The sequence below is a fragment of the Taudactylus pleione genome, unplaced genomic scaffold (assembly GCF_031769625.1).
Source record: "Taudactylus pleione unplaced genomic scaffold, aTauple2 ptg000105l, whole genome shotgun sequence".
In the NCBI taxonomy this organism is placed as follows: domain Eukaryota; kingdom Metazoa; phylum Chordata; class Amphibia; order Anura; family Myobatrachidae; genus Taudactylus; species Taudactylus pleione.
Window position 1 is genome coordinate 1,684,577 of NW_028284507.1, and position 27,729 is coordinate 1,712,305.

Here is a 27,729-nt window from a genome sequence, read left to right on the forward strand (position 1 = left end):
TGCAGGAGTTTATCTCCTACTTTCCCACATCCGCACACCGGGAAACAACTTAGGATCAACTATAGGTTACATTGCCAAATGGAGTTTGTTATTTATGCTGTAACATGCCCCTGTAGTCTCTATTATGTAGACCTGACCACTAGACCATTCAGGGAACGAATGGCCAATCATCGATCTTCTATCAGGGCTGCATTACAAACACGCAGCACTGATAAACCTGTAGCCCGACATTTTCTTCTTTTTGATCACCAGATATCAATGTTACAGTGTCGCCTCATTGATTGGGTTCCACCATTGGTTAGGGGTGGTGACCGTATTAAACGGCTCCACCAAAGGGAAAGTTTTTGGATTAGTAAGCTCAATACTGTGGCACCAAGGAGTTTAAATGAGATCAACCATCTGTCTGTGTTTTTACCTTAAAATTGTTTTCTCTGATGTTTCCCATATTCTGCATATTGGTTTGTTTATTCTGCATTATCGTACACATTTATCGTTTAGTTTTCTCTTTCTTTCTTCTTTTTTTATTATATTTTCCATTGTGATATGTTTATATTTCTGCTGCTATTCTTGCGTAGCGTTATTTTTATGATTGGCTGCCTAGTGACTTTGGTCACTACATATTGTTTATACACTAATGTACATTATTCTTCCATGCAGTATATCTCAGGGTCCCTGTTTGTACAACACGCACCTTATATGCGCTATATTTTGTTTTTATTTATGATTCATCAGCCCTAGCACCTACCAGCCTATCACCTTGAAGCCCTGTTGCCTTGGTTATGCGTCCGGCGTGTGTGCTCAGCCGTGTGCGAACCACATGGTGTAGCGCGCGTCACTGCTGGACGTTTGGAGCGTGTCACGCTGAGCGCACCAGCGATGGTGCGTCAGTGTGTTGCGCCGGAGGGTTGACACTGTGCGGGATGGACGGTGGATAACCTGATTGGTTCCTTACGCCCTCCGTACTTCATGGTCTTGGCTGTTGTTTTGATAATTAACATGCTGGTAAGTGGCTGGTTACTTATTTGCTTGATTACTGGTTGCCTACCAGGTATGAGTGTGTTGGCTATATAACAGGGCCCTGGGAGACTGCACTATGTACTATCCGATGTGCTTAGTTAGTCTGTGACTTCAGTAGACCCAGGATGTATTGGTGATTTTTGGATTGCTGCACCTTCAGAATGGCCCTTGTCTGGACCGAAACGTCGGTATTTTGTAGCACCTATGAACTACTAATTTGATGCTCTGATTAAAAATAAGCTGATCTTCTATTTTTTGGTGAGTGCCCTCATTCCACGTTCTTTTTTGTGTGTGGTATTTGTATATATTATTGAACTGGCCTTTTGACCTGAGGAGGAGCACCCCCCCCATATACTATTTTCACTTGATGAGGATGTGAGTGCAGAGATGAACTGTTCTTATATATATATATATATATATATATATATATATATAGGTTTTGGTGACTCTTGTGCCTATACCTATGTCTTTGTGTCTGATCGCCCATGCCCCCGCTATTGGGTGCTGTACCCTTGTCCGGCCTTTGCCCATCTGTGACAACTCCCCCCTTTCCTTTGTCCAGCCACTTGGACCAGGCTTTACCCTTTGTTCTGGTCTATCCCCTTCCTCATGCCCCCTCCATTTTATATTTTTGGCCCTCTTTCCCCCCCAGGTACATTGTGTCAATATTTGTGTCCCACTTATTTTTTTGTTTTCAATCTAGAAAAGGTGACTAACGTTGTTGGACCCAAAGCCGCTACCCTGGACATCCTCCATGGCTAATAGAATTTTTTTGCAGAATGTTAAAGGTTTGAACAGCCCACAAAAGTGCACTAAACTTTTCTTTACACTTAAACAGCACAGAGGTGATCTAGTGTTCCTCCAGGAAACACACTTTGTACAGCGCCTGCACCCTGAATTAAAATCTAAATTATATCCCCTTACATTCCATGCTTGCGATTCAAGACAGAAAAAATGGGGAGTGGCAATCCTCATAGCCTCACACATAACCTTTGATGTACTAAACTCTTATACTGATAAAGAGGGCAGGTACCTGATCCTAGTGAGCAGGCTTAATCATACCCTCTGTACTCTGTGAAAGCCTTCTTTGCTAAGATTAGCTTTGTACTTTCCAAAGTTCGCCAGGGAGCGTTAATTATGGCAGGTGATTTTAATGTAGTGGCAGATGACAACCTAGATAGGTCCTCACCTCCCACTTCTTCTGCTAGTAGATCCGAGCTCCATAAATCTGCAGCTTTACTTACTCTCTTTAACCACCATCTCCTATTTGACACCTGGTGAACCATTGACCCCACCACAAAAGATTACACATTTTACTCCGCCGTCCATAATACGTACTCTAGGATAGATATGATTCTTCTTAGCCACAATCTGACCTTTAAACTTCGATCAGCCAGTATCCACCCGATGGTTTGGTCGGACCACTGTCCAATTACTGCTGATCTCTCTGATCTTGCTTCTCATCCTCACTCTTCTACATGGTGGCTTTATGAGTCCCTCCTGTGTAACCTTGACTATGGCCCTCATTCAGAGCCGTACGCTCTGAGCAGAGCGCACGCTCTGAATGAGGGCCGGGCTCCATTTTCATGGAGCGTCCTCCTGGACGCTCGTATAGCTGTGGGTCACCACCCACAGGCTATACGAGCGTGCATTGTGATGGTCGCGATGGTCGAGACCATCGCGACCATCGAATTTGCGAGCCGAAGCCTGCGGTTGAGTTTCTCAACCGCAAGCTCCGGAGTGATTTTGGCTCTATCAGAGCCAAAATCACTCCCACTGACATCACTAGTGATGTCAGTGGGCCGGCTTCTGACGGGAGGCGTTCCCATGGGAACGCCCCCGTCAGGGAGGCACGCCCCCGGCACGCCCACCAAAGGGGGCGTGCTGTCAATCAACATTGACAGCACGCCCCCTTTGATCGGACACAACGAGCGAAGGACTTTCATTCGCTCGTCGCGTCTGGCGCATGCGCACGACGGAGCTCCCTCCGTCGTGCGCATGCTCAGTCCATAACATCGACCCACTTGCGAGTGGACAGCCGCTCGCGAGTGGGTCCGAATCAGGCCCTATGTTCGACAGCTCCAGACTCTTCTGGCTGACTACTTCCTCCATTACGACCTTTCTGATATCTCCCCCACACTGCTATGGAAAGCCCATAAGGCAGTTATACAAAGATATTTGATTAGCATGGCCTCCCAACACAAAAAGAACAATAACTCGAGACACCTGTCTTCAACTGTTAGACTCCAGACTCTGGAACGACAACATAAGCTCTCTCCCACTGCAACTATCCTAGAAGAACTTAATAAGGCCAGATCAGATCTGAACCTTCTTCTCTCTGAACGCACTGCTCGGTCTTTGAAACGATTGAAGCAGAAGTTATATGAGAAAGGCGACAAGGCGGACAGGATTTTGGCCTCTAGGCTGAGGGCTTCTATATCTAAGAATAACATTCTAGCTCTTAACACGACCTTGGGTACTCTTTCCTATAGTCCTGACCTCATAAATAGAGAGTTCCAATTATTTTATTCCAAATTGTATAATCTGGACAGTCAACATGTACAGTAGGCCCTGGCCCATCAGAAGATGCCATTAACGATTTCCTTACCCGTGCTTATCTCCTTACACTCTCACCCCAGGCGGCCCAAAATTTGAATCTAGATTTTTCCCATGAGAAAATAGAAGCAGTTATTAAGTCCAAGAAATCTTCTAAAGCCCCTGGCCCAGATGGTTTTTCCACAGCCCATTATAAGACGTTTTCCACCATTCTGATCCTCCACCTCCACACCTTGTTTAATGCTCTGTTACATGACACTCCTTTCCCTAAAACTAAGTTGGAAGCTAGGATTGTAGTTATTCATAAGAATGGGAAGGAACCTAGTGATTGTGCCAGCTACAGACCTATATCTTTGCTTTTAACACTGATCTTAAACTTTATGCAAAGATTCTGGCTGACCGCCTCAATGAGGTTCTTCCTGCACTTGTGCATTATGACCAAGTAGGGTTTATACCAGGGCGGCAGGCCAAAGACAACACTAGGAGAACGATTGACCTTATCCAAATTATACACCATAGATGGTCTCCAGCGATTATTTTATCCTTGGATGCTGAAAAGGCATTTGACCAGATCTCTTGGCCTTTTATGTTTAATGCCCTGAGAATTTATGGTATCTCTGCAGAATTTCTTACAGGTATTTCCACTCTTTACTCATCTCCCACAGCAAGAGAACTCACTAATGGCTCTATCTCTGAATCCTTCCCCCTATTTAATGGAACTAGACAGGGCTGTCCACTGTCTCCCCTGGTCTTCGCTATGATAACTGAACACCTGGCTTCCATGAGTAGACATTCTACTATATGTGGTGTGGAGGTGGGTTCCCATGAATTTAAAATGTCTCTGTTCGCAGATGATGTTCTTCTTTCCCTTACCCATCCCCACTCCTCTTTACCACCCCTTCAGCAACTGATGGCCGAATATGGTACCATCTCTGGCTATACAATACATTTTTCAAAATCTGAGGCTATGTTATTGCATGTCCCATCTCAATTGAAGACAAGTTTACAATCGTCCTATTCCTTTAAATGGCAAGACCAAGAGAACTTCCCCCGGCTTCTTTCCAGAATCAAGCGAGACCTTGCTGTCTGGAGGGGATATATCATTTAGTGGCTAGGAAGAATCATTGCTATTAAGATTAATTAATTTAATTCCAAAACTCCTTTATCTGTTCCAAACTCTCCCTATTAAGGTTCCAGAGGTGGTCTTTAAAGATCTACGATCCTCTTTTCTGAAATTTGTTTGTAACAATAAGACCACTAGAATCACTCTGAATATCCTAAAACAACCCAGAGGTGGTAGAGGATTACCTGACACTAAGTTCTATTATTTGGCAAGCCATTTGAGCCAAGTGACAGCTACCTTTCCCCCACGTGATACACTGGCTTGGGTAGATTTGGAGACCTGCTATACTGGGGTCCATTTTTTGGCTTCTATATTGGGTTTATTTAGTTCCAACAGGCCTCCCTCACTTCATTCTTTCCCCTTCATTATATTGTGTCTGTCTATCTGGGACTCATGCCGAATCAGATATGACTTACATTCCCTCATCTCTCCCCTGGTCCCATTGTGGAATAATCCAGATTTCTCACCTGGGGTTTCCTCTCCCCACTTTAAATTTTGGGTGAATGCGGGGATTAGACTGCTACACGACCTTAAAATTGATAATACTTGGGCCTCCATGGCTGATATCCAGCAAAAATCCCCCTCCTTCCGCCCCCTCTATTTTGAATTTTTTCAGATCCGTCATTTTCTTTTTTTCCTCCCTCAGACAGCTGCTTTACGCTCCCCTACCCTTTTTGAAAGACTTTGTCTTAGTTCCCCTCTCGGTAAAGGTTTGATCTCTACTATTTATAATTTATTGATTGATACTATTTGTGAGTCTCAGAGCCATCATGAACAAGAATTGGAAAGGGATTTGGGACCACCGCCAGATGAGTTCTGTTCGCAAGAGGTTAGAGAAGGGATTGCCACGAGCTCCTTCTCCACACAAATTAAAGAAACTGGTAGTATTACACACTGGACAGACTCCAAATTCCCCACCTCCAATCTTAGTTGTTGGAGGAATTGTGGCCAAAGAGGCACTCTTTTCCACAACTGGTGGACCTGCCCTCATATTAGCCTGTTCTGGACTCAGGTCCTTTGTATTATTGACTCTCTATCTGAGCAGTGATTTACCCCGGACCCCTGGTCTTTCCTGCTCTCGCGTCCTTTCCCAGATGTGAGATCGCAATCCAACAAATTGTTTTTACATATTTTGGCTGCAGCTAAATCTCTAATTGCCCGTAATTGGAAAACCCCTGCTCCTCCTACACTTTAGGCCCTAAGAAATTATGGCCCTGACTCAGAGCTGCTCGCTATTTGCGGTCGTTCGTTCCAAAACAAGGGGTGGCTATTCAAATGAACCGTTCGCTCATTGCGGTCTGTTCACGCCTCTAAGTCTGAACGAGCGAGCAAAACTTGCGGTTGTAATTTTGAAAAATACGCCCCCTGGCCGCTCGCACCATACGTCATGTCCGCTATTTATTAGATTAATCGAGTACATCGACCAGCGTATGAACTGCTCGCTATTCTTGTGGTTGGTTTTTCCTACCACTATATTGCGAGCAGTTCTGACTATAAAACAACCAGGTGATGTGGGCAATGACGCTGCTGTTTTAATTATGCACAACCTTAAAACGCCCGTTTTGACCTTTAAGCACGCCTGCATTCTGATCTCCACTCCCCGTTTTCAAGCCCCTTCCCCTGTTACCACCCACATACGCCTCATCCTGTCACTCAAAGTAGCAGGCATTCGCTATATAGCGAACAAACGATTTTCGGCCGCACTGACTGGTTCACGCATGCGTATTACAATCCGTATGCATGCGCAGATGAGCGAACATCGGTCAGAACGAACGAGCGGCCGCTTACGAGCGGCTCTGAATCAGGCCCTATGTCTGGTTTATTGCAAGCATGGAAAGTATTACTCATTATCTACATAATACACCTCATAAGTTTGATCTTATATGGGCTCCCTGGTTTCATAGAGAAGGCCGTCACCTTTCTCCCCCTTCTGGACCAGTCCCTATCCCTTGACCATGGAGATCTTATATTAATTGTTTCAACTGCTCTCTTTGGGTCCTTCATGATGGATATAGGCCCTGATTCAGAGCCGGACTCTCTGACAGAGCACTCGCTCTGAATCATGGCCGGGCTATTTTTTTTTAGAGCGACCTCCTGGCCACTCGCATAGCTGTGGGTGACCACCCACAGCTATATCGAGCAGCCAGGAAGATGGTCGCGATGGTCAAGATCATCGCGACCATCGGGCTTAAGACAAGACCCTTGTGGTAGGGTCATGTTGCCGCAAGCCCCAGAGAGATTTCGGCTCTAACAGAGCCGAAATCTCTCCCACTGACATCACTCGTGGGAACATGGGAACGTCTCTGTTTGGGCAGCCACTCCCCCGGCCTGCCCACCAAAGGGGGTGTGCTGTCACTTAACATCAACAGCACGCCCCCTTTGGTACGAGACCCGGAGCGACGGATTGCCCATCGCTATCCGGGTCTCACGCATGCGCACGACGGAGCCGTCTCCATCGTGCGCATGCGCTCTGGGCCACCATCAACCCGGTTGTGAGTGCTCAGCGCTTGCGACTGGGTCTGAATCAGGCCCATAGCCCCTTATGTTTATGTATTTAGCTACCTATATTGACTCTACTGTATTTTTATTTTTGTATTCTCTTTTTTGGCTATTGTTCTAGATGAGCTATGTACCTGTTATTGTGTGTCGCCCCCCTTCCTTCCCTCCTTTTCCTTTTCTTTCTTTTCCTATTTCCTTCCTTTTCTCAAAATTTCAGAAAACAAAGGAAATTATGTTATTTGTTTCTATGATGTCATCTATTGTTGTGGTTTCCTTTTAAAAATAAAGAATAAAAAAATAAAAACATTTCTAGTAATTAGCCTAGGCTAAATTAAAGCAAGAGATTCCTTTGTGGGGCACACTTTTGAATATTAGTTATGCATTAAATAGAATAAAATTAAAATATAGCTTTTATTGTTTCTTAAATATTACATTTAGAACTTTACCCCATTTATACTGTGGGAACCTGGTTACTCTACTGTAGACAGAAAGCCAGATACATTAGAGATATATCATATATATTTATATACAAACTTATTTTTAATGAGAGGGAGCCTACACCAACGGAAACGGTGTACAAAACATATGAGACAATTGCTGACAATTAAACTGTAAATGGAACTATGCAAGGTTGGATATCCATCCAAATCTGAATCACTTTATATGTATGTTTGATTATTAATTATTTGGGATCCATACCTAACCTGCCATTTTACTCATTGAAGTGATATATCTTTACCAGTATTTTTCACCACTTGAGAATCATTCGAGAAATTCACTTGATATTCACTTTATTTCTTGAAATGTTCTGTTTATATGTGAATTTTTTTCTTATATGTATTTGCTACTATAGGGGTGACTCCACTACATTTGTTATAATACCCAATTTCAACAGGAAGAACCAATAAAAGCTATATTTTAATTTTAATCTCTATAATACATAAAAGAAACAAAATGGTTTATACTGCGCTAGGTTTCAGCCTATATGTGAATAATAATAGTCTAATTAATTTCAGGTTTACACCACATATCCCTATCAGGAAAACTTCCTTATAATAGTATCTAAATTAATGAAACATGTGAATGCAACAAGTATCAAAAAAGAGTAACATGTTATCTTATTCAATAGACATATTTCCATAAATACAAAACACATTAATATGGCCATATAAGTAAATAGTAAGTAATTAAAACACTTTGGAGATCGGTTGTTAGAAGTCCTGAGTACGTTAGTATACCAGTTCTCTTACATAAATATGATCTTTCATCCGCAATGCAGAAAATGTAAGTTCAACGTAATAGTTTGTATATCGTGAATAATAGAAAAGCGTCAACACCTTATAAAGGTGAATCAGATAATCTGTGCTGGCATCCCAGCCGAGATAAAAGCTGACTTTGTCCGGTGTTTGTTTCACCGTAGATGGTGATATATGCTCCAGCGCCCGCACCTCCCGTTGGTGTTATTTAATGTCGCCTGGGTGTTTGGACTAGCGGCATGGTGTGTATCTCCTATGCTCACCGGCAGTGAGGAGATTGCCGCTTCCTCCTGCTTTAGCTCGTACTAGGCAGGTCACGATAGTGCTGCGGGTATGCAGGCTAACCATGTGGGTGATAGTACTGTTGGGCACATGGTAGCTGTCTGTGACATCAATGCGTTTCGTCTCAATTCAAATGAAGACTTTTTTAAGACTGACAGCATATGGGGTTACAGCAGTATTTAACGGCACAAAGGTCCACCTCCTTTAATTACCACAATTGGCAACTTGTGTTCCTTTAGCAGAAGGTATGAGGCAACCGATCTCTTTTTATTTCATATGAAAATGTGCAACAAAGGTACTTAAAGCATATCTAATATATATATATATATATATATAGTTATATATATATAAATATATATACCCCCACATCTCTGTGTCGGGGGGGGGGGTGTCCAGCACTCACAGTAATGCTGGGCTGCCCTCAAGCTCTCCCTGTAGTGTGAACAGATGCCGTGTGCACACGTATCAATTCACTCGGTGGAGATTGCTTCGCTGCAACTTTTCTTCCCCATGGGATACTGTTGCCCCCTGGCGGAGACAACATCTGGAAGACTGATTTAGCTTGGCGCCGCCATAAGGGCAGGGTACATTTTTAAATCAAGCAGGGCGCAAAGCCCTGCTAAAACAGTCTAGCGGGCACACTAAGCAGGCCTCATAAAACTGCCCACATGAGAAGCACTCCTCCCACAAATCAATCCCTGCCACCTTCAGCGACTGCCTCTGAGACTTGTTGATGGTCATTGTAAAGCAGACCTTGAGGATGAATTGCAGTATCTTGAACTCAAAGGGGTACTTTGATGGTATGCGTGGTATGAACAGCCACTCCTCCCGAGCACAGCCGTTGAACACTGTGGCCTCAATGGCTTTCCTGTGAAGGGTCTTTACTTGCAGCCTGGTGCCATTGCAGAGTTGGGCGGGTTTAGGAACCTCGCTGGAACCCCCCACTTTGAGGAGAAGCTTGTGGGATGGTAGACCAGGAGAGTTGAGGGTGTTGAGGAACTCCACGGGGTAGTGGACCACTTCATCAATTTGCACTACCGAGTCCACAGACCTGTACTCCAGTCTATGGAATTTTTATTGGACATCAGTAAAATCAGGGTATATCCTGGCTGTGAGGTCTGCTAGGGTCTTCACTACTGTGCCTAGGCCTCCAAGGATGGCCATCTTTCCCCCGGACTCTTGATACTCTCTGTGCCCTAGTTTGAGTAGGAGTTTGGAGAATTGCCCAGCGGTCATTGCCCCTCAAGTGGAGCCTCATGTTCTTCCTGAGAGTTTCCAGATGAGGGGCCACAGATATGACACCTTGACGTACGCTCTAACCTTGTCAGCTCGAGTTCCCCTAACGTCTTTGAGGATCCTGCTCACTGCTTCAAAACCCTCCTTGTGCGCCATGGTACTCTTGTACCAGACAATGAGCTTGCAGTCCTTGCAGTTTTAAGTCCTTAGCAATGGTGGTTCCAGAGGTGGGGCTGCAGCACATTCCAATATTCAAATAGGGGAGCCACACCAACTGTCACCCCAACTGCTGCCAAACATGACTGGCAGTTGGTGTGGTTCCCCTATTTGAATATTGGACTGTGCTGCAGCCTCACATCTGGAGCCGCCACTCGTCCCAGACAATGATCTTACAGTCCCGCAGCACTTGAGCCATGTTGCTTTGTCACCCAATCACCTTGGTCGAGTGGAAACATATTACCATTTTTCACCCCCTTAAGGGGTCTAATTTTTAAAAATCCCTACTTAGTGGGTGCTTAGGTCATGGAATAAATATACTCCCTGAATTTTATGTTTCTAGGTCCAGGGGTTTGGGCAGGGTGTTTATGAGTCAGTAAATCAGGACATTTGTTATTATATATTACGATTTAATATATGTACTAACAAATGCAGACTGCTGAAGTAGAGCCTTAGTACTTGTAGGTGCTATATAACTCTAATTACTTCCATTACAGTTTCACGGTGATCATATGTGCATTTTCCAAAATAGGAACTGAGAACGTGCAGCTCAGAGATGAACACCGTAAGCCTTTAAACTAATCAGAAATGTATCATTTTCATACTTAAGTCTACATGTTTGTCACTAGCTCATGTTACAGTGATTTAAATGACAAACTGTCCAATATTTTCAACTGAGTTCTGTGTGGCAGTGGTGTCCCTCCCCGCTGTAACACCCGATGCGAGAAGGGCTACATCGTGAAGCCGCACAATGGCAAAAGTGGGCGTGACCTCATGGTAGGGGGAGTGGCCTCATGGGTAGGGGGCATGGCCTCACACCCCGAACCCCCGTTGTAATCACTCTGGGGGTCCTAGAGGTGCGGACTGCCTCTGGGGACCACTCTGCGTGTAGTGCTGGCTCCCTCACCATGTCAGGAGTAGAGTGCTGAATGTAATGCTACAGTACAGCACCCAGCTCCTGTCACTGAGGAGGAGTCGGCACTTTGGTGTCACCTCTCGGCGGGTGACACCCGGACGCAGCCTGCGCCCCCCTTGTGATGCCACTGCTGTGTGGTGTTGTACAGTGTAACTGTCACATTACTTGCTGGGTTCTATACAGTACATTGTTGTTAGCGGAAATATCTGGTAGAGGAATGAGGGCTGGATTCAGAGGTGGATGCAGTGGCCATGTTTTACATACGTGTCTGATATTTTTTGTACTGCACATGTGTCCCAGCCACACTGCACAAGCATCCCGAAGGATTACCGATGCTGGTCGCTGTGAGGATTTGGACGTTGAGTAATTGTCAGTCATTGAGCATTTGTGGTACAGCAGGTAACGGGGGAGTGGCGAGTCAGATGCAGGTGTGTAGAGATCCGGAGATGGTCCTATCGCTAATGTTCTGTATATTATAATTAGCTAAGCACTATACTCTAATTAGTGGGTGTACAATAGGGCAATATTTTTCAAAGGATCTACTGTACTTGGGAAAAAAACATTCATAAAACAAGCTGACCAAGACTGTATTGCTATATTCAGCCATTGCTGATGAGCACCAGATGTGTGTTTATCCTACTCGCCAACTTCCTTATTTTCCTCTCCAGGAGAAGCCTGGAGAGGAGATGCAGGTGGGTGGTGATGGGGGCGGGGCCAGACTATCTGCATCATTAGGTCAGCCCCATTGCTATAAAGTGTTGTAACTCCCACATATTTAAATAGGGGTGGGGCCAAATTACACAATTCTTATAGTATTACATCATTGGGCTCCGGACCGCCGATCCTTGGTAAAATTCTCCCCATTCCGCCCACTTCACTAGAAAGTGGGGCGGGATATGGGAGAAGTTCCTAATCTTCCCAGGGTGTGGGGGGGCTACCCGCAAAATCGGTAGCCTCCCGCAGGTTCTGGAAGAGTAGGTAAGTATGGTGTATATACAAGCTGAATCCTGGTGCATCCTTTGGGATTTTGGACGTCTTTAGCTTTTCCTCATTGTAGGCTATTATCCTGTTAGAGAGGACGTCACAGTAAATTCATATGTTAATACAAAGTCATGATTTACTCCTAATGAACTGAAGTGACTTATGGATTTCTTATGCATCCTGGTGTTCAGTGACTAAAGTGTGTAGGAGAATCAATAAAATGTAATGAAAACAATAAATGCCCTAGCGCAGATGTCAGATTGAAATCCCAAATACAGGGCCTGATTCATTAAGGATCACAACTGTAACAGCCCGTGCAGTTGGCCGATTGTTGCGTACTGCGCATGCAATGCAGTGCGAGTGCACGAAGGCACCACTGCGATCGCACTGCGATCACCGAGACCACGTAGAGCCATCGCAGAGTGATTGACAGGCAGTGAGTGTTTGGGGGTGGTAACCAGGGTGTGTTCGGAGAAACGCAGGCGTGCCTGAACATTTGAACGCCGTTGCATGGGTGTGCATAAATTAGCGATAGCATACGCAGCTTGAGTACTCACTGCATGCAACGAGGTTAGCACTTTCTAAGTAAGGTCAGGGCTGCTGTATTTCTGCGTGAGGGGGCCGATGGTACTCGATGTTACCGATGTTTGTGAAGGTTTGTAAAGTATTAAGGATGTGAGATAGCAGTAGTCAGAGACAGTGGGCGTCTCTATGCTGGCAGTGCGAGGGCATTGCGATTGCACTCATCAGCAGACCTGCAAGCGATTATGGAGCTGCGATCGCAATAGTGATCCTTAATGAATCAGGCCCTCAGTTCGCAATTTGCCAACTAAATAACTTATCTAAAATAATGACACAGACAAAGATGTGGCATTTAAATAGTGGACAACCATTTAAATTATTAAATTAAATAATAAATACCTATGTTGGCAGAAAGAAAGGACGGACAGTTGACCAGTGAACAAATGGCTTACATCAACAGATGTCATCAATAAAGCTTGCAGAGCCAATTGTCAACTACAAGTAACACTTTTACAGCTCCCATAGCAATATACCGGGAAGCAGTCGGGAAGCCGACGGACGAATCCCGACCGCCGGCTTCCCGACAGTCTAATCCAGGCAAGGGTTAAATTACAGGCGTCGATATACCGACGCCTGTCATTTTACCTACGCCGGGAGCCCGACACCTTCGATCAGTAAGCCGGGCGCGGACAGCCGCGCGGGGGGGACTGGGGGTGGTTAGGTTAGGGGCTCCCGGAGAGGACTTAGGACCTCATTCAGAGCCGCTCGCTCTGAATGAGGGCGGCCGCATCTCTAAAACGAGCCGGCCTCCTGGCCGCTCGCTAAGCTGTGGGTGACCACCAACAGCTTTAGCGAGTGGCCAGGTTGATGGTCGCGATGGTCAAGACCATCGCGACCATCGGGCTTGCGACGAGACCCTTGTGGTAGGGTCTCGTCTGCCGCAAAACCCATCGAGCTGCCGGCTCTAATAGAGCCGGAAGCTCTCCCACTGACATCACTGGTGTGATGTGGGGCCGCCCACAAACAGCAGGCGTTCATTTGGGAACGCCTCCGTTTGTGAAGCCACCCCCCCAGCACGCCTACAAAACGGGGCAAGCTGTCGATCACCATCGACAGTCGCCCCTTTTGTAGTGAGCCCCGGAGCGAGAGAATTTCTCTCTCGCTCCGGGGCTTGCGTACACGCAGTGCGGCAGCTGCGTGTGCGCAGAGCCCAACTTCGACCCGCTTGTGAGCGCTCAAGTACTTGCGAGCGGGTCTGAATGAGACCCTTAGGGTTAGGCACCCCCCCGGGAGGGTTAGGTTTAGGCTAGGGAAAAGGGGGGTTAGTGTTAGGCAACCCCCGGGAGACTTAAGTTTAGGCAGCGGGGAAGGGGGGGCTTTGGTTTAGGCACTTAGAGGGGGGTTAGGATTAGGAACCCCTAAGGGAGGGTTAGGGGGGGGGTTAGGTTAGTTTATACTTATCTTTAGCGCAGTCAGGATCTTCACCTATGCTGGGCTTCCGCTGTCAGGATTTGAACCGCCGGCCTCATCATACTGAGCCCAATACACCATAACAATGCCTGGCCAGGCACCTGGTGCTGCTGACTCCAGTACTGTGAAATTATCCTACCCAGTGTATCGAAGGGGAGTGCACCAGGAGGTACTGCAGCGAAATAGCCACTGGACTGACTGCTATATCCCACTGCAACTAGGATTATAAACAACAAAGGAAATTCACAATAAAATAGGCAGAGCCCTGCCTAGCACTAAGCTAAAATAATTCCTCACCCAGACCACACCCCCACGACTGTAATAGGCCAAACAAAAAACAACACTGTTAACTCCTTACTGTATTTCCCTGTACTATGGAAAACCAATCTGCCACTACCAAGGCATTTAAGTTCTTTTCTGCTCATAAAAAGCACTTACTCATCATTTTCCCACATTCTGTAACTCCCACTTTGCCCAATCACAGAGGGTTATGTTTTCCATAGTTGCCTCAAGTCAACTATGGGGACCCAGAGGATTTTTGTATTGGGTCTGTTCTTTCACCAAAGATAAACTCACTGCACCAGCCAATGGATGGGTTCCAGGCAGTGCCAGTCGTGGCCTCACACAGGGGGAGTTGTACTAAGCTCTGGAAAGTGATACATTGGAAAATGATAAACTACCAGCCACTCAGCTCGTAACTGTCATATTAAAGGCTGTTTGAAAAATGACAGTTAGGAGCTGATTGATTGGTAGTTTATCACTCTTCAATTTATGACTTTCCACAGCTTAGTACATCTGCCCCATTGACTGATGGACATTGTGAGAGGACAGTTTGCAGAGGTGATATTGAAAACAGAAAAGGTCAGCCTTTCATCTTTCTCTTTTTATTTTCTCTGGCTCTAGAGAGTCAGCTATAATCCCCACACTGAAGATGTTTATGAGAGCTGGGCTATATTCCTATAAAAAAAAAGCCCAAGACACACTGTGTTTCTGATTTCAACCTAGAGCAGACTTTAATTCCTTGTATTCACAGAAGATCCTGATGTCTGCCGCCCACTCACATCTCTGTGTCCCAGCTGGGCCATAATTGCCTTTTACTGATCTTGTTACAAGTAGTGTTTTTTAAGACCGGCATGAGAGAGGTCATTAAAGAGATAGAAGGGACATTTCTGCTTTGGAGGTAATTGGTAATACCATCATCATGGAAAATCACTATGTTTAACCCAAGAGCATCACCCAAAAAAAGTATACACTATCTTTACCTAGTAGTCATAGAAACTAGAGTTTGGGCCAGGTCTGCGCTCTAACTGATTTATTTACACGCACACACATAGGGCTGCACAAAAGCACGTGCACACAGGCAAGCACATACAAACACTTTTATAGAATTCAAACAAACAGTTTGACACAATGGCAATTCAATGAATTGCCTAAATATGTACTTTCTTATACTAAATGAATAGAGGAGTAAAGAATTCATGAGAAAAACATCATGCTTGCCGTCAAACCTCAAATGATATACAGACAGCTAGAATGCTGTCAACAGAAGAAAAGTGTCTCTACTCTGTAAAGAAAAAAAAATTGGGGGGAAATGTCTCCAGCATGCTAAAATGGTGGCCATTTTGTTGGAGATCAAAATGTATAAATCTCTACATACTTGATTCCAACCAAATGTCTCTGTAATGCAAACTGTGTCTCTCCTTTTAAAAATGTACATACTTGGGGGGGGTGGGATTTGTCAAACATTTTAAAAGGGACAACAGGAAGTGTTGCCTATAGCAACCAATTAGATCGGAGCTATGATTTAGCTATTACAATCTATGAAATTATAACTACTATCTGATTGGTTGCTATGGTCCATGTCTTCACTTGTCTTCCTTAGGAGGTTTGATAAATCTTCCCCTAAATGCTAAAATGCACCAAAGATAACATGCAAAACTGCACCAAACGCGGAATGGTTGAATTTTCCATAAACAAAATGTTGAAAATGTTGCTTTTTTGTGATATTCAACTAGATGTGTACGGAGACGAAATAGGAGACTGTTGCTCTATATGCTGTAGGGCACCAAGTTATACAGTTATACAGTTTGAGGGCACCAAGGTGGGTGATGCCTTTCAGGATGTATAGTTCTGATGACGGCCCTGCAGATGTTCATCTACCCCTACTGCTATAATTCTACAAGCCGTGGGTTCTGTTTGCCTACGGTGTCACCTACTTTCTATTCCCAGAATGAAATGTGAAGTTTTACCATGTCTATAAATACCTCTATGATTAAAATCATGATTAAAACCTTAATTTTTACTCTCCAAATACTTTCTCAATAGCCCATTAACGTCTGCAATCCACAAATTATGCAGTGCTTAACTCATAGCTTAACTCGTAACTATAATACAAAAAAAAAAAGCTGAGAAGGAAATACAAGAAAAGTAAAGTACACAAATACAACCGTCCCCCTAATAAAACAAACAGTGAAATAGGTCATAAAAACATGGTCTAGTTGTTGGTACTTTACTGGCATTAAATGCTGTTTTTCTGTTTTACTTTATTGCCTGTAACAGATTTTGAGCTTGGCCATTTCTTTCTTAATAGCACAAAAGTTAATGTATATTCAGTGCATTTGCTTATTCATCTAAATCAATCTATATTTATGTTCTGTTCTGTTATCTGTGTTGGCTCTGCATTGTGCTAGCATAAGACCTCACTATGAAGAAAACAGAGTGCGGCCTATTAACATCTAATGAGAGAAGCGGGAGTTTCTTGTACACAGACAAAAGAACAAAATGAAAAATCATGTTTTGTTAAGAAATGTGCGCCCCCGTGCATTTTACTGCCCCAGATATAATCTGGAACTTCCGTTGGATGCATCCTATGGCTCAAACAGAATGATTTTTAATGATTTGGGTGGATTTAATAAGAAAACCGCTAAATGCACTGCATAAGTTCATCTGCACTGGGATAATGCGGAGAAATAAAGACACATCCATGGTAGCAGAGAGAGCGTAGGGAATGCTATAGTTGGCGTCGTTTATGACACAGTGGTGCAGAGCAGCAATGTGTCTTATTCTGTTTGGTGATGTCATGGACCATCTTTCGTGCCTGAGCTCTTGCACCGTTGCTCAGAGCTTGCTTGATAAGGTGTCGGTCTGTGCACAGGAGCACAGGCTTGGATCAGATAATGCATGGAAAGGTATGTTCCTGTTACATATAGAGAGGCAGTGATGGGGGTGTAAACACAGAGGAGGTATGAAAAAGAGACAGACATTTTGCCCTGCACTACTCATAGATGTCCGATAGAGGCAGATTAATTATCAAAACATAGCACAGAAAATTGAGAAAGATCCCTGTCTGATTTTTCTGATCATGACTGTTTGATAAAGCACCACTTAAATACACTTTAAGTATTTATTGCTAATGAAGCAGGGTTTCTACCTTCTGCTATCAGACAGAAATAACATGGACAATTCAGTTCCTAAGCTCCCTACATTGAAGTACGTGTGTGGGGATGAGGTCGGAATGCCGACTGCTGGGATTCCGGCGGTCAGAATGCTGACGCCGAAATCCTGACACTTGACAGGATACTGGCGCCGGCATCTAGACCGCCGGAATCCTGAAGGTAAGTCCTGGGGTTAGGGGAAGGGTTAGGGTAAGGGGTTAGGCACTAGAGGGAGGTTTAGGGTTAGGCTGCCAAGGGGGGGGGGGTTAGGTTTAGCCTGCAGGGAGGGAGGGTTAGGTTTAGGCACTAGAGGGAAGGTTAAATTTAGGCGGCGGGGAGAAAAGGTTAGGGGTTAGGTCAGGCTGACTTACCTGGGGACGTTGGCATGCTAACAAGGTCGGGATGCCGGCGTTGGGATTCTGACCGCTGGGATACCGAGCACCGGCATCCCGTACCAAAACTTATATATACATATATATATATATATATAAAAAATCATCCAAAAATTGAGGCAGCACCCAGAGACTTGACAATCGTGTACACGATTGTTAAGTCTCTGGGTGCCGCCTCAATTTTTGGATGATATGTTTTGGGGGTACTGTCCCCTGGGAGGGCACCAGAGCCAGCTTCAATGCTAAATGCAGATAGGTTACGGGAGTGCCAGAGCACAGGATTGTTTATATATATATATATATATATATATATATACAGTCAGGTGCATAAATATTGGGACATTGACAGAATTTTCATATTTTGGCCTCTATTCACCACCACAATGGCTTTGACATGAAACAAACAAGATGTGCTTTAACTGCAGACTTTCAGATTTAATTTGAGGGTAATTACATCCAAATCAGGTGAATGGTGTAGGAATTACAACGGTTTCTATATGTGCCTCCCACTTTTTAAGGGGCCAAAAGTAATGGGACAAACTAAACAATCCTAAATCTAACTTTCAATTTTTAATATTTTGTTGCAAATCCTTTGCAGGCAATTACAGCCTGAAGTCTGGAATGCTTAGACATCACCAGACGCTGGGTTTCATTCCTGGTGATGCTCTGCCAGGCCTCTACTGCAAATGTCATTTTCCCTTCAGTTTTGTCTTCATCAAGTGAAATGCATGCTCAATTCGATTCAGGTCAGGGGATTGACTTGGCCATTGCATAACATTCCACTTTTTAGCCTTAAAAAACTCTTTGGTTGCTTTTGCAGTATGCTTCAGGTCATTGTCCATCTGCACTGTGAAGCGCCGTCCAATGAGTTCTGAAGCATTTGACTGAATATGAGCATATAATATTGCCCAAAATACTCCCAAAATGTTAAGTTTTCAGAGTTTGCTGAATTTAGGCAGCCCTATCAGGCCCCTGATTATGAATGAGTCGTTACTTAACTTAATACATGTAGAAAGTAATGTCTCCACATGTGTAATAGGCCCATTAGTGATGATTGATAGGCTCCTTAATCATCTTGAACAGAAAAATTAAATAACATTTTTACAAGAGTATAAAATGAGGTGTATTTTGCCTTCATGCAAAACGTGGTCATGTGATGTTACACTTGCTAAATGACCCTCAACATCTCCATCTCTTGCAAACAAAATGTATTCATTCTTATCAACATGTGGCTCGTGAACATCCCATAGTATACATCATGTCATATCTATTGCTGCACATTGCTCAGTATCATGCTTGCTTCACAATTTCCATTAATGTGCAGGGGATAATGATGATCTAAAAAAAAAAATCATTATGTATTGTAAGGATTCTATTGGGAATTTACAAGGTCTAATGATTTGTGAATGGAATTCTAGGCTTGTAAAATAAAATATTTAAATAGCAATTTGGGCAACTCCAGTGATTTTGGTTGGTATATAGTTAAAATGTGAAAACAGAACTGATCGTCAATTCCCAAACTTTTACTATACCAGTAAACTCTTTAAAAACACCACCCATGCCTTTCTCCCATGTTCTGTAGGCTTGATGCCACACATCAATAAGGAGGCTTGTCTTCAACTGGACAACCAAGCATCCGTATGTCCTGCAAGTTTTGTAGACTGGAAGGGTTGTGTACAGGATCCCGGTAGCAGGATGCTGACTGTCAGAATACTGACAGCGACATCCCGATAGTAAGAATCCCGACAGATTTTTTGTAACTTTTATAACCCTTACCCTAACCCAACTTTGCCGCAGCCTAACACTCCCCTCCTGCAGCCTAACCCTAACCCTCCCCCCCCCGCAGCCTAACCCTTCCCCTAGTGCCTAATCGTAATCCCTAAACCTTACTCTAATACTCACCATCGGTATGTCAGTGGTCGGGATTCTGACAGCCGGCATCCTTACCGATGTGATGCGACTACATCCCGATTGGAATGTCCTTATCTTATACCATAGAGGTAGAAGGAGATTGTGACTGCTACAATACAGCAACAGTGCTGGAATGGGTCAGAGTACCAAACATGATCCATGCCACCCCTATATATCATGAAGAGCGCAAGCAGTGACTAATCCAAATTGTCTTGGCTGCCCAGTTTAAGAGATGCCCGCTATTGCTGTGGTGTAACCAATGAAGTCCTGTCCAACAAAGAGCACAATTGGCAGTAGTTTATCAACAGTGGGGGTATATGAATAAAATAGATTTTGTTCTGTAGAGTTTATGGATGTTCTATAAACAATATCTGATTAATTACAATGAATAGGGTAGGGGGTATATGATGGTGGTAAATGAAAACCATGATTGACTGAAACAATCAGGTGCTAACTGATGTGAATACTGAAATATCTCTCACCTCCTATTCATGTGGTCTCAGTTCAGCTCAAGATTTGGGTCAGCAAAGAGAGGCTTGCACTGTGGAGACCTGACTGTACCTGGCCTGTGGACAGAAAACAGGGGCTTCAGAATACCATCTTTATATGAAATTACGTTAGGAGATCAGTTAGCAGAAGATTGCAAACGTCAAAGTGGGAAAGAATGAGGGGCATGCAAGCAATTTTCAGCTCAATTGTGATAAATAAACAATTATGTTCAGCCAGAGCGTGAATGTGACAAATGAGGGCTCAAAAGGAGGAGATTGTGAAAAAATTATTTACGTAAAGAAAATACAACATCCTTGGTAACAAGGAACAACATAATGAATAATGACAGCTATAAATAGGGTACGTATGTATAAGCTTTTCTCTCCCACTTCTGGGAATGTGCCAGATATATAACGATCCTGTTTTCCTATTTACTTGAAGAAAATTAAGACGTACTATGCAGCTACATGTATACAGGCTGGTCAGCAGGGAGATAGATGTGTATGTTGAGGTGTGTGTGCATGTGAATACATTAAATGAATAACTTGTGTGTACTGTAGAATGCAGTACAGTACATAGCTAGGGCTGTATTACATTAACCCCCCCGATATACAATACAAGCAGTGATGTGTGGTCAGGTGAGGCAGTGCCTTTCCTGTCATACTTAAGTATACTCCAGAGTTTTGACTATAAAAAATCTAAGAAAAATGTAAAGAAAATATTATAAATATCTATTTTGTATTATTCTAATCATTTTTTATAGTCAAAACTCTGGAGTGAAAAGTGTATGGTAGGTGAGGCACTGCCTCCCCTGTCTACCTTTTCTGCACATCCCTGATCAAAACTCATCAAATTTCCAGCACTATATACTGCTGCACCTTTGTATAATGCCCACATGAACCCTCGGGTTGATATATGTATGTGTAAATCTGGCTCTAATACTGGCAATGCCTCCCCTGCCATTTACCTCACCGCATGTCACTGAATACAAGAACTTTTGCATTTATGTGAAAGTCGTTACCAGTTTCAAAACATTCTATTGAAAATTTCCACCAGTAACATAAATGGCCCTGGTTTGAGATGCAGGTAACATGCTCACTCACAAGACACCATCACATTGATGCATAGGATACAGTTGAACTATTGCGGTTTGAAGATTCCTTGCACGTATAGGTCAGTATCTTTGTTATTGCCTTGCTCATTGCTGATGGCAGAATTGGCGTTTTAGAGCCACATTTGGTCCATTAGACACAGATTACATATTTGCCCTTTTTTGGCACAATAAAATGAGCCTTTGGAACCGAAGAACTGAGCCTGGGTATAGGACACTTTGGGGTCTATTTACTAAGCCTTGGACGGAGATAAACTACCAACCAATCAACTTCTAACTATCACTTTACAGGCTTGTGTTTGAAAAATGACAGGAGCTGATTGGTTGGTACTTTATCATTTTCAACTTAATCTCTCTCCCTTAGTGAATAGACCCCTTTGTAACAATGCCAAAATAGCACTGACTGTGGCGAGAGGCCAAATCTGTTGGTGGCTCCTAGTGCATCTCTCCACCATGTCAGTGCCAGTAAGGGGATGGACCAAGCAACCAGCAAACTACAGTGTGTGACCTCTCCCTGCAGCGTGACCACAGCAATTTCAGGGCAACAGCTAAAATGTTACCTAGGGCATCAAACTGGTCAGGGTCGGCTCTGCCAAAGAAAATACATATATATCTTGCTCCATTTATTGTGTTTACTAAGTGTGCTGAATTGCAGTTTACACACAATTAAAATAAATGAGGGTCACAGTTTGTGCCAACTGAACTATGATATTAAATTAACCTTTGGACAGTCAAAAACCTCATGAGGTCATGGCTCTAATGTTAAATAGACTCAGTAGGGTATCAGACTGACATGAGTCTCGCTTGAATACTCTGTGCTGTAAGAGGAACCAGTTCATTCCTCCATCTATTTCCATTCCTCTCCTGACATCCTGACACTGACGGTGTCACATTCTAACTAACATAATCACACGATTGGAAAGGTCACTGCCACAATGTCCATAATTGGGCACTTATTTATACCCATGAGGAACTGTGTTTATGATTTATCCAGGCTTGTGTATAATTTGCTAAACTGGAGATCTTTGCTAATGCACTTTTGCAATGTCTCAGATGTCCATCAGATTCTGAGAAGCAGCATTTTGTACACTGACCTACAAATCATACACACTTTTTGTTTTAAGTACACAGTGACTGTATACGAAATTCATCTTGCTCCACCCAGTCAGACATATTGCCTGAGAGCAGGCCCTGACTCTGCAGTAGTGTCTAGATGCCCTTCATGGAGAGGACCCTGAGGCCATCAGCTACTGTCCAACATCATTCCATACCAATAAAAGAGGGAACATAGAGGGGGAATATAATCTTGTGGCGTTTCTTCTTTAGGTGAACTTAATGGGCATGGAATCGCACTTCTGCCCTTACGTCACTTCCAGGTCCTTTGCATGAAGGGGAAATAAGCTCTACCCATGTTCAGCACATTATATTATTATTTGCATAATATTTCCACTCTGTTTGCATTTATCATTTGTGCCGAAAATATACTCTGCTTTTACCATTGAGGTGGCCTCATAAGATACTTAAGACAGAACTGTTTAGGGGACAACATAGAACTGATTTTATATTTTCACAATTACAGTATTATATTACAGGGACTATTCACTGAAAGTCATGAGTGCACTATTGACTAAGCACAGCCATGCTCAGTTCTAGTCCTTCCTTTTATACAATGATCATGTGCATGCCGCAGCTTCCTACTGGGCCATTTAAGTCTGCACGCTTCTACAATCTGAGTGGCTACAGATTATTCTATGCCCGTCACACCTAATCTGGAGACATAACAGATAACTAGTAGATGAAGACTTGTCATAAACGTGGCTCTTGACACCTAAAAAGTGGTATTTCCATTAGCAGATATGGGACATCTATGTTAGACAAGTCATCTTTATAGCTACTGGATATGTCTAAGGATAATTGCCAATGTATACAGTACATTGACCTAAGTCTACCCTTCTGCTCCACGGGAGGTTTCTGTCCTCCCTGAGCTCGCCTTACTACCTAACCAACGCTTTAAAGACCACCTACACACATTGGTGAAAGTCATTTGTAGTTGCCAATGTGAGTTCATAGGATCCATTTTTAAGAATATTAGTCATGCCCACAATATTGGTGGCTTCTACAATGCGGAGTTCATAGTTTCAGATAACCTAAGTGCCTCTGGTCAAATTAATATGTGCTTATTACTTTAAGAAAGGAAACACTGATATTCCCATTAATACAGTGTAGATATATCAGTGCAGATTAAGATCCAGTTTTGCAGCCACCCATAGTGGATGCAATTACACTGGCAGCCAGTCCTAAGTCTGCTCAATTACGACAGGACAGTCAGCTCCTGGCGTTGACCAGCGGTTAACCACAGAGTGCAGTAGAGATCATTAATAAGGCAAAATGAATTCTCTGGTCTGGGCTCAGGTTGGATAACAATCTACATCCTCTAGTTTCCCATAATTCAGCATAATTGTCAGTTTGGTATTCCGGACAGGCTCTGGGCCAAGCCTGCATGAAGCATAAATTACTTGCCTTTATCTCTACAGAATGGAGTTAGAAAATGTAATTATGGGCAATGCTTGTTGTATAAAGAAGGGCTGCTCTCTGTATCACCTTGGAGATGGGCAGCAAAAGGGTCAGCAAGGGCCACCTCCTCTGCCACCCTTCACCCCCCTCATAAATATTCAGCTTGGATATGCTGATCTTGCATAATTGGGCATTCATTTATTCCCATGAGGAACTTTGTTTATAATTAATCTATGCTTGTATAATTTGCCAAACTGGAGATCTTCGCTAATGCACTTCTGCAATGTCTCCAATGTCACTCAGATTCTAAGAAGCAGTTTTTTATACACTGACCTACACATCATACACTTTTTATTAAACCGCACAGTGTCTGTTTATAAAAAACGTCTAGCTCCTCCCAGTAAGTCATGTTAATTGAAACAAGGCTATGACGCCACGCTCAGTACAGTATATTATTATTTATATAACGTTCCAGTGTGTTTGTATTATTGTATCTGTGCTGAAAATGTAACATGGAAATTGTTTTATATTGTTACAATTATTATTATAGGGTCTTTTCACTGCCAATGCTGTGAGCAACATTGACTAAATACTAGAGATGAGCTGGTCGATTTTGCTGAAAACTAGACACACTTGGGGATTCGAGTCCCGGAATGGATCACTTTGTGGTTGCAAGTAGACTCAGGTCTTCTCACCAAGGCCCTCATTCAGAGCCGTACGCTCTGAATGAGGGCCGCCCTCCATAAAAATGGAGCGTCCTCCTGGACGCTCGTATAGCTGTGGGTCACCACCCATAGCCTATACGAGCGTGCAGTTTGATGGCCGCGATGGTCGTGACCATCGCGACCATCGAAACTGCGAGCCGGAGCCTGCGGTTGAGGTTTTCAACCGCAAGCCCCGGAGTGATTTTGGCTCTATTAGAGCCAAAATCACTCCCACTGACATCACTAGTGATGTCAGTGACATCACTAGTGATGTCAGTTGGCCGGCTTCTGACGGGAGGCGTTCCCGTGGGAACGCCCCTGTCAGGGAGGCACGCCCACCAAAGGGGGCGTGCTGTCAATCAACATCGACAGCACGCCCTCTTTGATCAGACACAACGAGCGAAGGACTTTCCTTCGCTCGTCGCGTCTGGCGCATGCGCACGACGGAGCTCCCTCCGTCGTGCGCATGCTCAGTGCAGACCATCGACCCACTTGCGAGCAGACAGCCACTTGCGAGTGGGTCTGAATCAGGGCCCAAGTTTGGAACTCAGGGCCTGATTCAGACCCGGTCGCAAGCGCTGAGCGCTCGCAACTGGGTCGATGGTGGCCCACAGCGCATGTGCACGACGGAGCCGGCTCCGTCGTGCGCATGCGTGAGACCCGGCTAGCGACGGGCAATCTGTCGCTCTGGGTCTCGTACCAAAGGGGGCGAGCTGTCGATGTTGAGTGACAGCTCGCCCTGTTTGGTGGGCGGGCCGGGGGGTGGCTGCCCAAACGGAGGCGTTCCCGAGGGAACGCTTGCCGTTTGGGGGCGGCCCCACTGACATCATGAGTGATGTCAGTAGAGAGCTTCCGACTCTGTTAGAGCCGAAAGCTCTCTGGGGCTTGCGATGAACGAGACCCTACCACAAGGGTCTCGTCGCAAGCCCGATCATCATGGCAGCTCGGTATAGGTGTGGGTGGTCACCCACAGCCTAGCGAGTGGCCAGGAGGCCGCTCCTAAAAAAAACAGCGCCCGCCCTGATTCAGAGCTTTTTGCAAGCGCCTCTGAATCAGGCCCTCAGATCTAAAAACTGGATCTCGCATATTTTGGATGCATTTAAGTCCCTCCCTCATGATTTCAGGTGCTGTAAGGTGGTCAAATTTGACTGGAAATGACTGGAAATTAATGATATTAATGTTAATATTACTATAGGAACCAAAACAGGCCCAAATTACATGATTTTAGCTGTTTTTATTTAATTTAAAAAAAAAAAAATACAAAACCGAACCAAAGCACTTGAGAGTGGTCTTGCCAAAACCAAAACCAAAACAAGACAATGATTTAACGCAGGGGTCTGCGCACATCTCTAAAGCAGCTGCATCATAAAACCTCCTTTTCTATACTGGTGTTCACATGCTGTGGCTTCCTATTGGCGTCTCTTGGTCGCTGCCCTGTATTCGGATTGCTAACACATTTAACCAGCTGAATGAGCCGGGATGTGTGTTTCAGACACAAGAAGGCACAGGAAAAAACTGCTTTAATGTACTGTACAGTTCCCAGAGCTTTGTTATGGGAAACTAGAAGTGCCTTATGTACTATTACTTCTAATGGTTGCATACTGTGCCTTCTTGTGGCACTTTGGCGGAAAAGGGCATTTCTAAGCATAATCCAAGTAATGTAATACACAGCTCCACACTGGCACAGATTTGCCAGGGCAACAAAAATAAATCTTTCGGATGATATCATACAGTATAATGACGATCATAGCGTAAAAAAAAAGCAACACCAGAAACTAGAAACATAAAACACTGTATTTAGAATGTTATATAAGAGCATTACTAAGAATACATTAAAGTCATCTGGCTGTGGACTACTATTGCAATTCATGTGGTTTTAGAGAACTGTCTAAACCATTCTTTGAAATTTGGCCTTGATAGCTATCTGAGCCTCTATGGGAAGAGCATTGCCGGGTGGTACTTTCTGATCACTCCCCAGCAGCCTCTAAGCTCTTCCCCTTTGGCAGTGAAGTGATATTGATCGCTATCACTTAACGTCACCTGGACAGGCTTATACCAGAGGCACAGTCCGCAGGGTGTGCAAGCTGTGTTGCAGCACAGAGCACAGGGCCCTGAGGGTGAACCATTGCTGCTCCACACTACCTGCATGTGGCTTGCAGGGTGCCTAAAATGGCACCCTGCACCTACCAGCACTATAAGGGATGCTCCAGGCAGGCACCCTACAGCCTGTGGAGCTGCCGATAGTGTCCCTAGGATGCTCCGGGAAGTACATTACTTACCGGAACCGGCAACCCTGCCCCCTAGGAGTGACATCATGAAATCATGGATTTAAGAGGCGGCATAGAGCCCTGTTACTGCACTACTGTCCCTAAAGAGTATTATTGATAAATTTGCATAAAAATGATTTCCTATTGCTGCGATATGTGGTGATAAGAAATGATAGGTTACAGGGCCCGGCTGCCGCCTATGATAAATAGACCTGTCTGACCGAAGCAGATTGTAAAAGAAAGCACCATCCTGGCTCAGACAATTTCAGCTACTTACAAGGCCTTCCAAAAAACAGACAAAAATAAGGTGATAATAATATAATAAAAAAGAAAACCATAGTGAAGTAAGAAGAAAAAAAATCCCAAACCTTAACTCACCGGGGGGAAAAAAAGCTTACATGTGTCATAAATCAACCAGGCTTACTCAGGAAAAAATCCCATTAACCAGTAGTTCATTTATTCATACAATATTTTATGAATAAAATAAAAAGTAGCACTCTGACAGTTTATTGGCTGAGACCACTCATCTCTCTGTGCAGACAGTTTTATTAATGACCACCGGTACCTCTGGTCTGTCACAATTATTCTCTTTTTAAATTGATATAAAATTTAAGACTTCATATTTTTGTGCATCTTATATTCATCTATATGAAACAATATGACGTGACATATAAAAAGGTAAAATGCAGGATTTTGAAGTAGGGTTACACATATAGAACCTGCAGTATATTACAAAACATATACAAATATAATCTATCTGATGTTTGTGGACATAATTCCACCTGTTTTTGTCAAATGCCAGACTATATCCTCATAGTATATATAATATGTAC

At 43.9% G+C, this 27,729-nt stretch overlaps 1 protein-coding gene across 2 annotated transcripts in view; it reads right to left on the bottom strand.

Moving 5' to 3' along the window:
• LRRTM4 (leucine rich repeat transmembrane neuronal 4) overlaps window positions 1–27,729 on the bottom strand; it is a 624,795-nt gene that overhangs the window by 86,521 nt on the left and 510,545 nt on the right. Inside the window, exon 3 of one of the 2 annotated variants that reach the window (XM_088470864.1) lies at window positions 20,294–20,377. The exons of the other annotated variant lie outside the window; for it this stretch is intronic. Coding sequence (XP_088326990.1) covers window positions 20,333–20,377 — 45 coding nt within the window. The 3' untranslated portion in view covers window positions 20,294–20,332. The remainder of the gene's footprint in view (window positions 1–20,293; window positions 20,378–27,729) is intronic. 2 annotated transcript variants of the gene reach the window in all.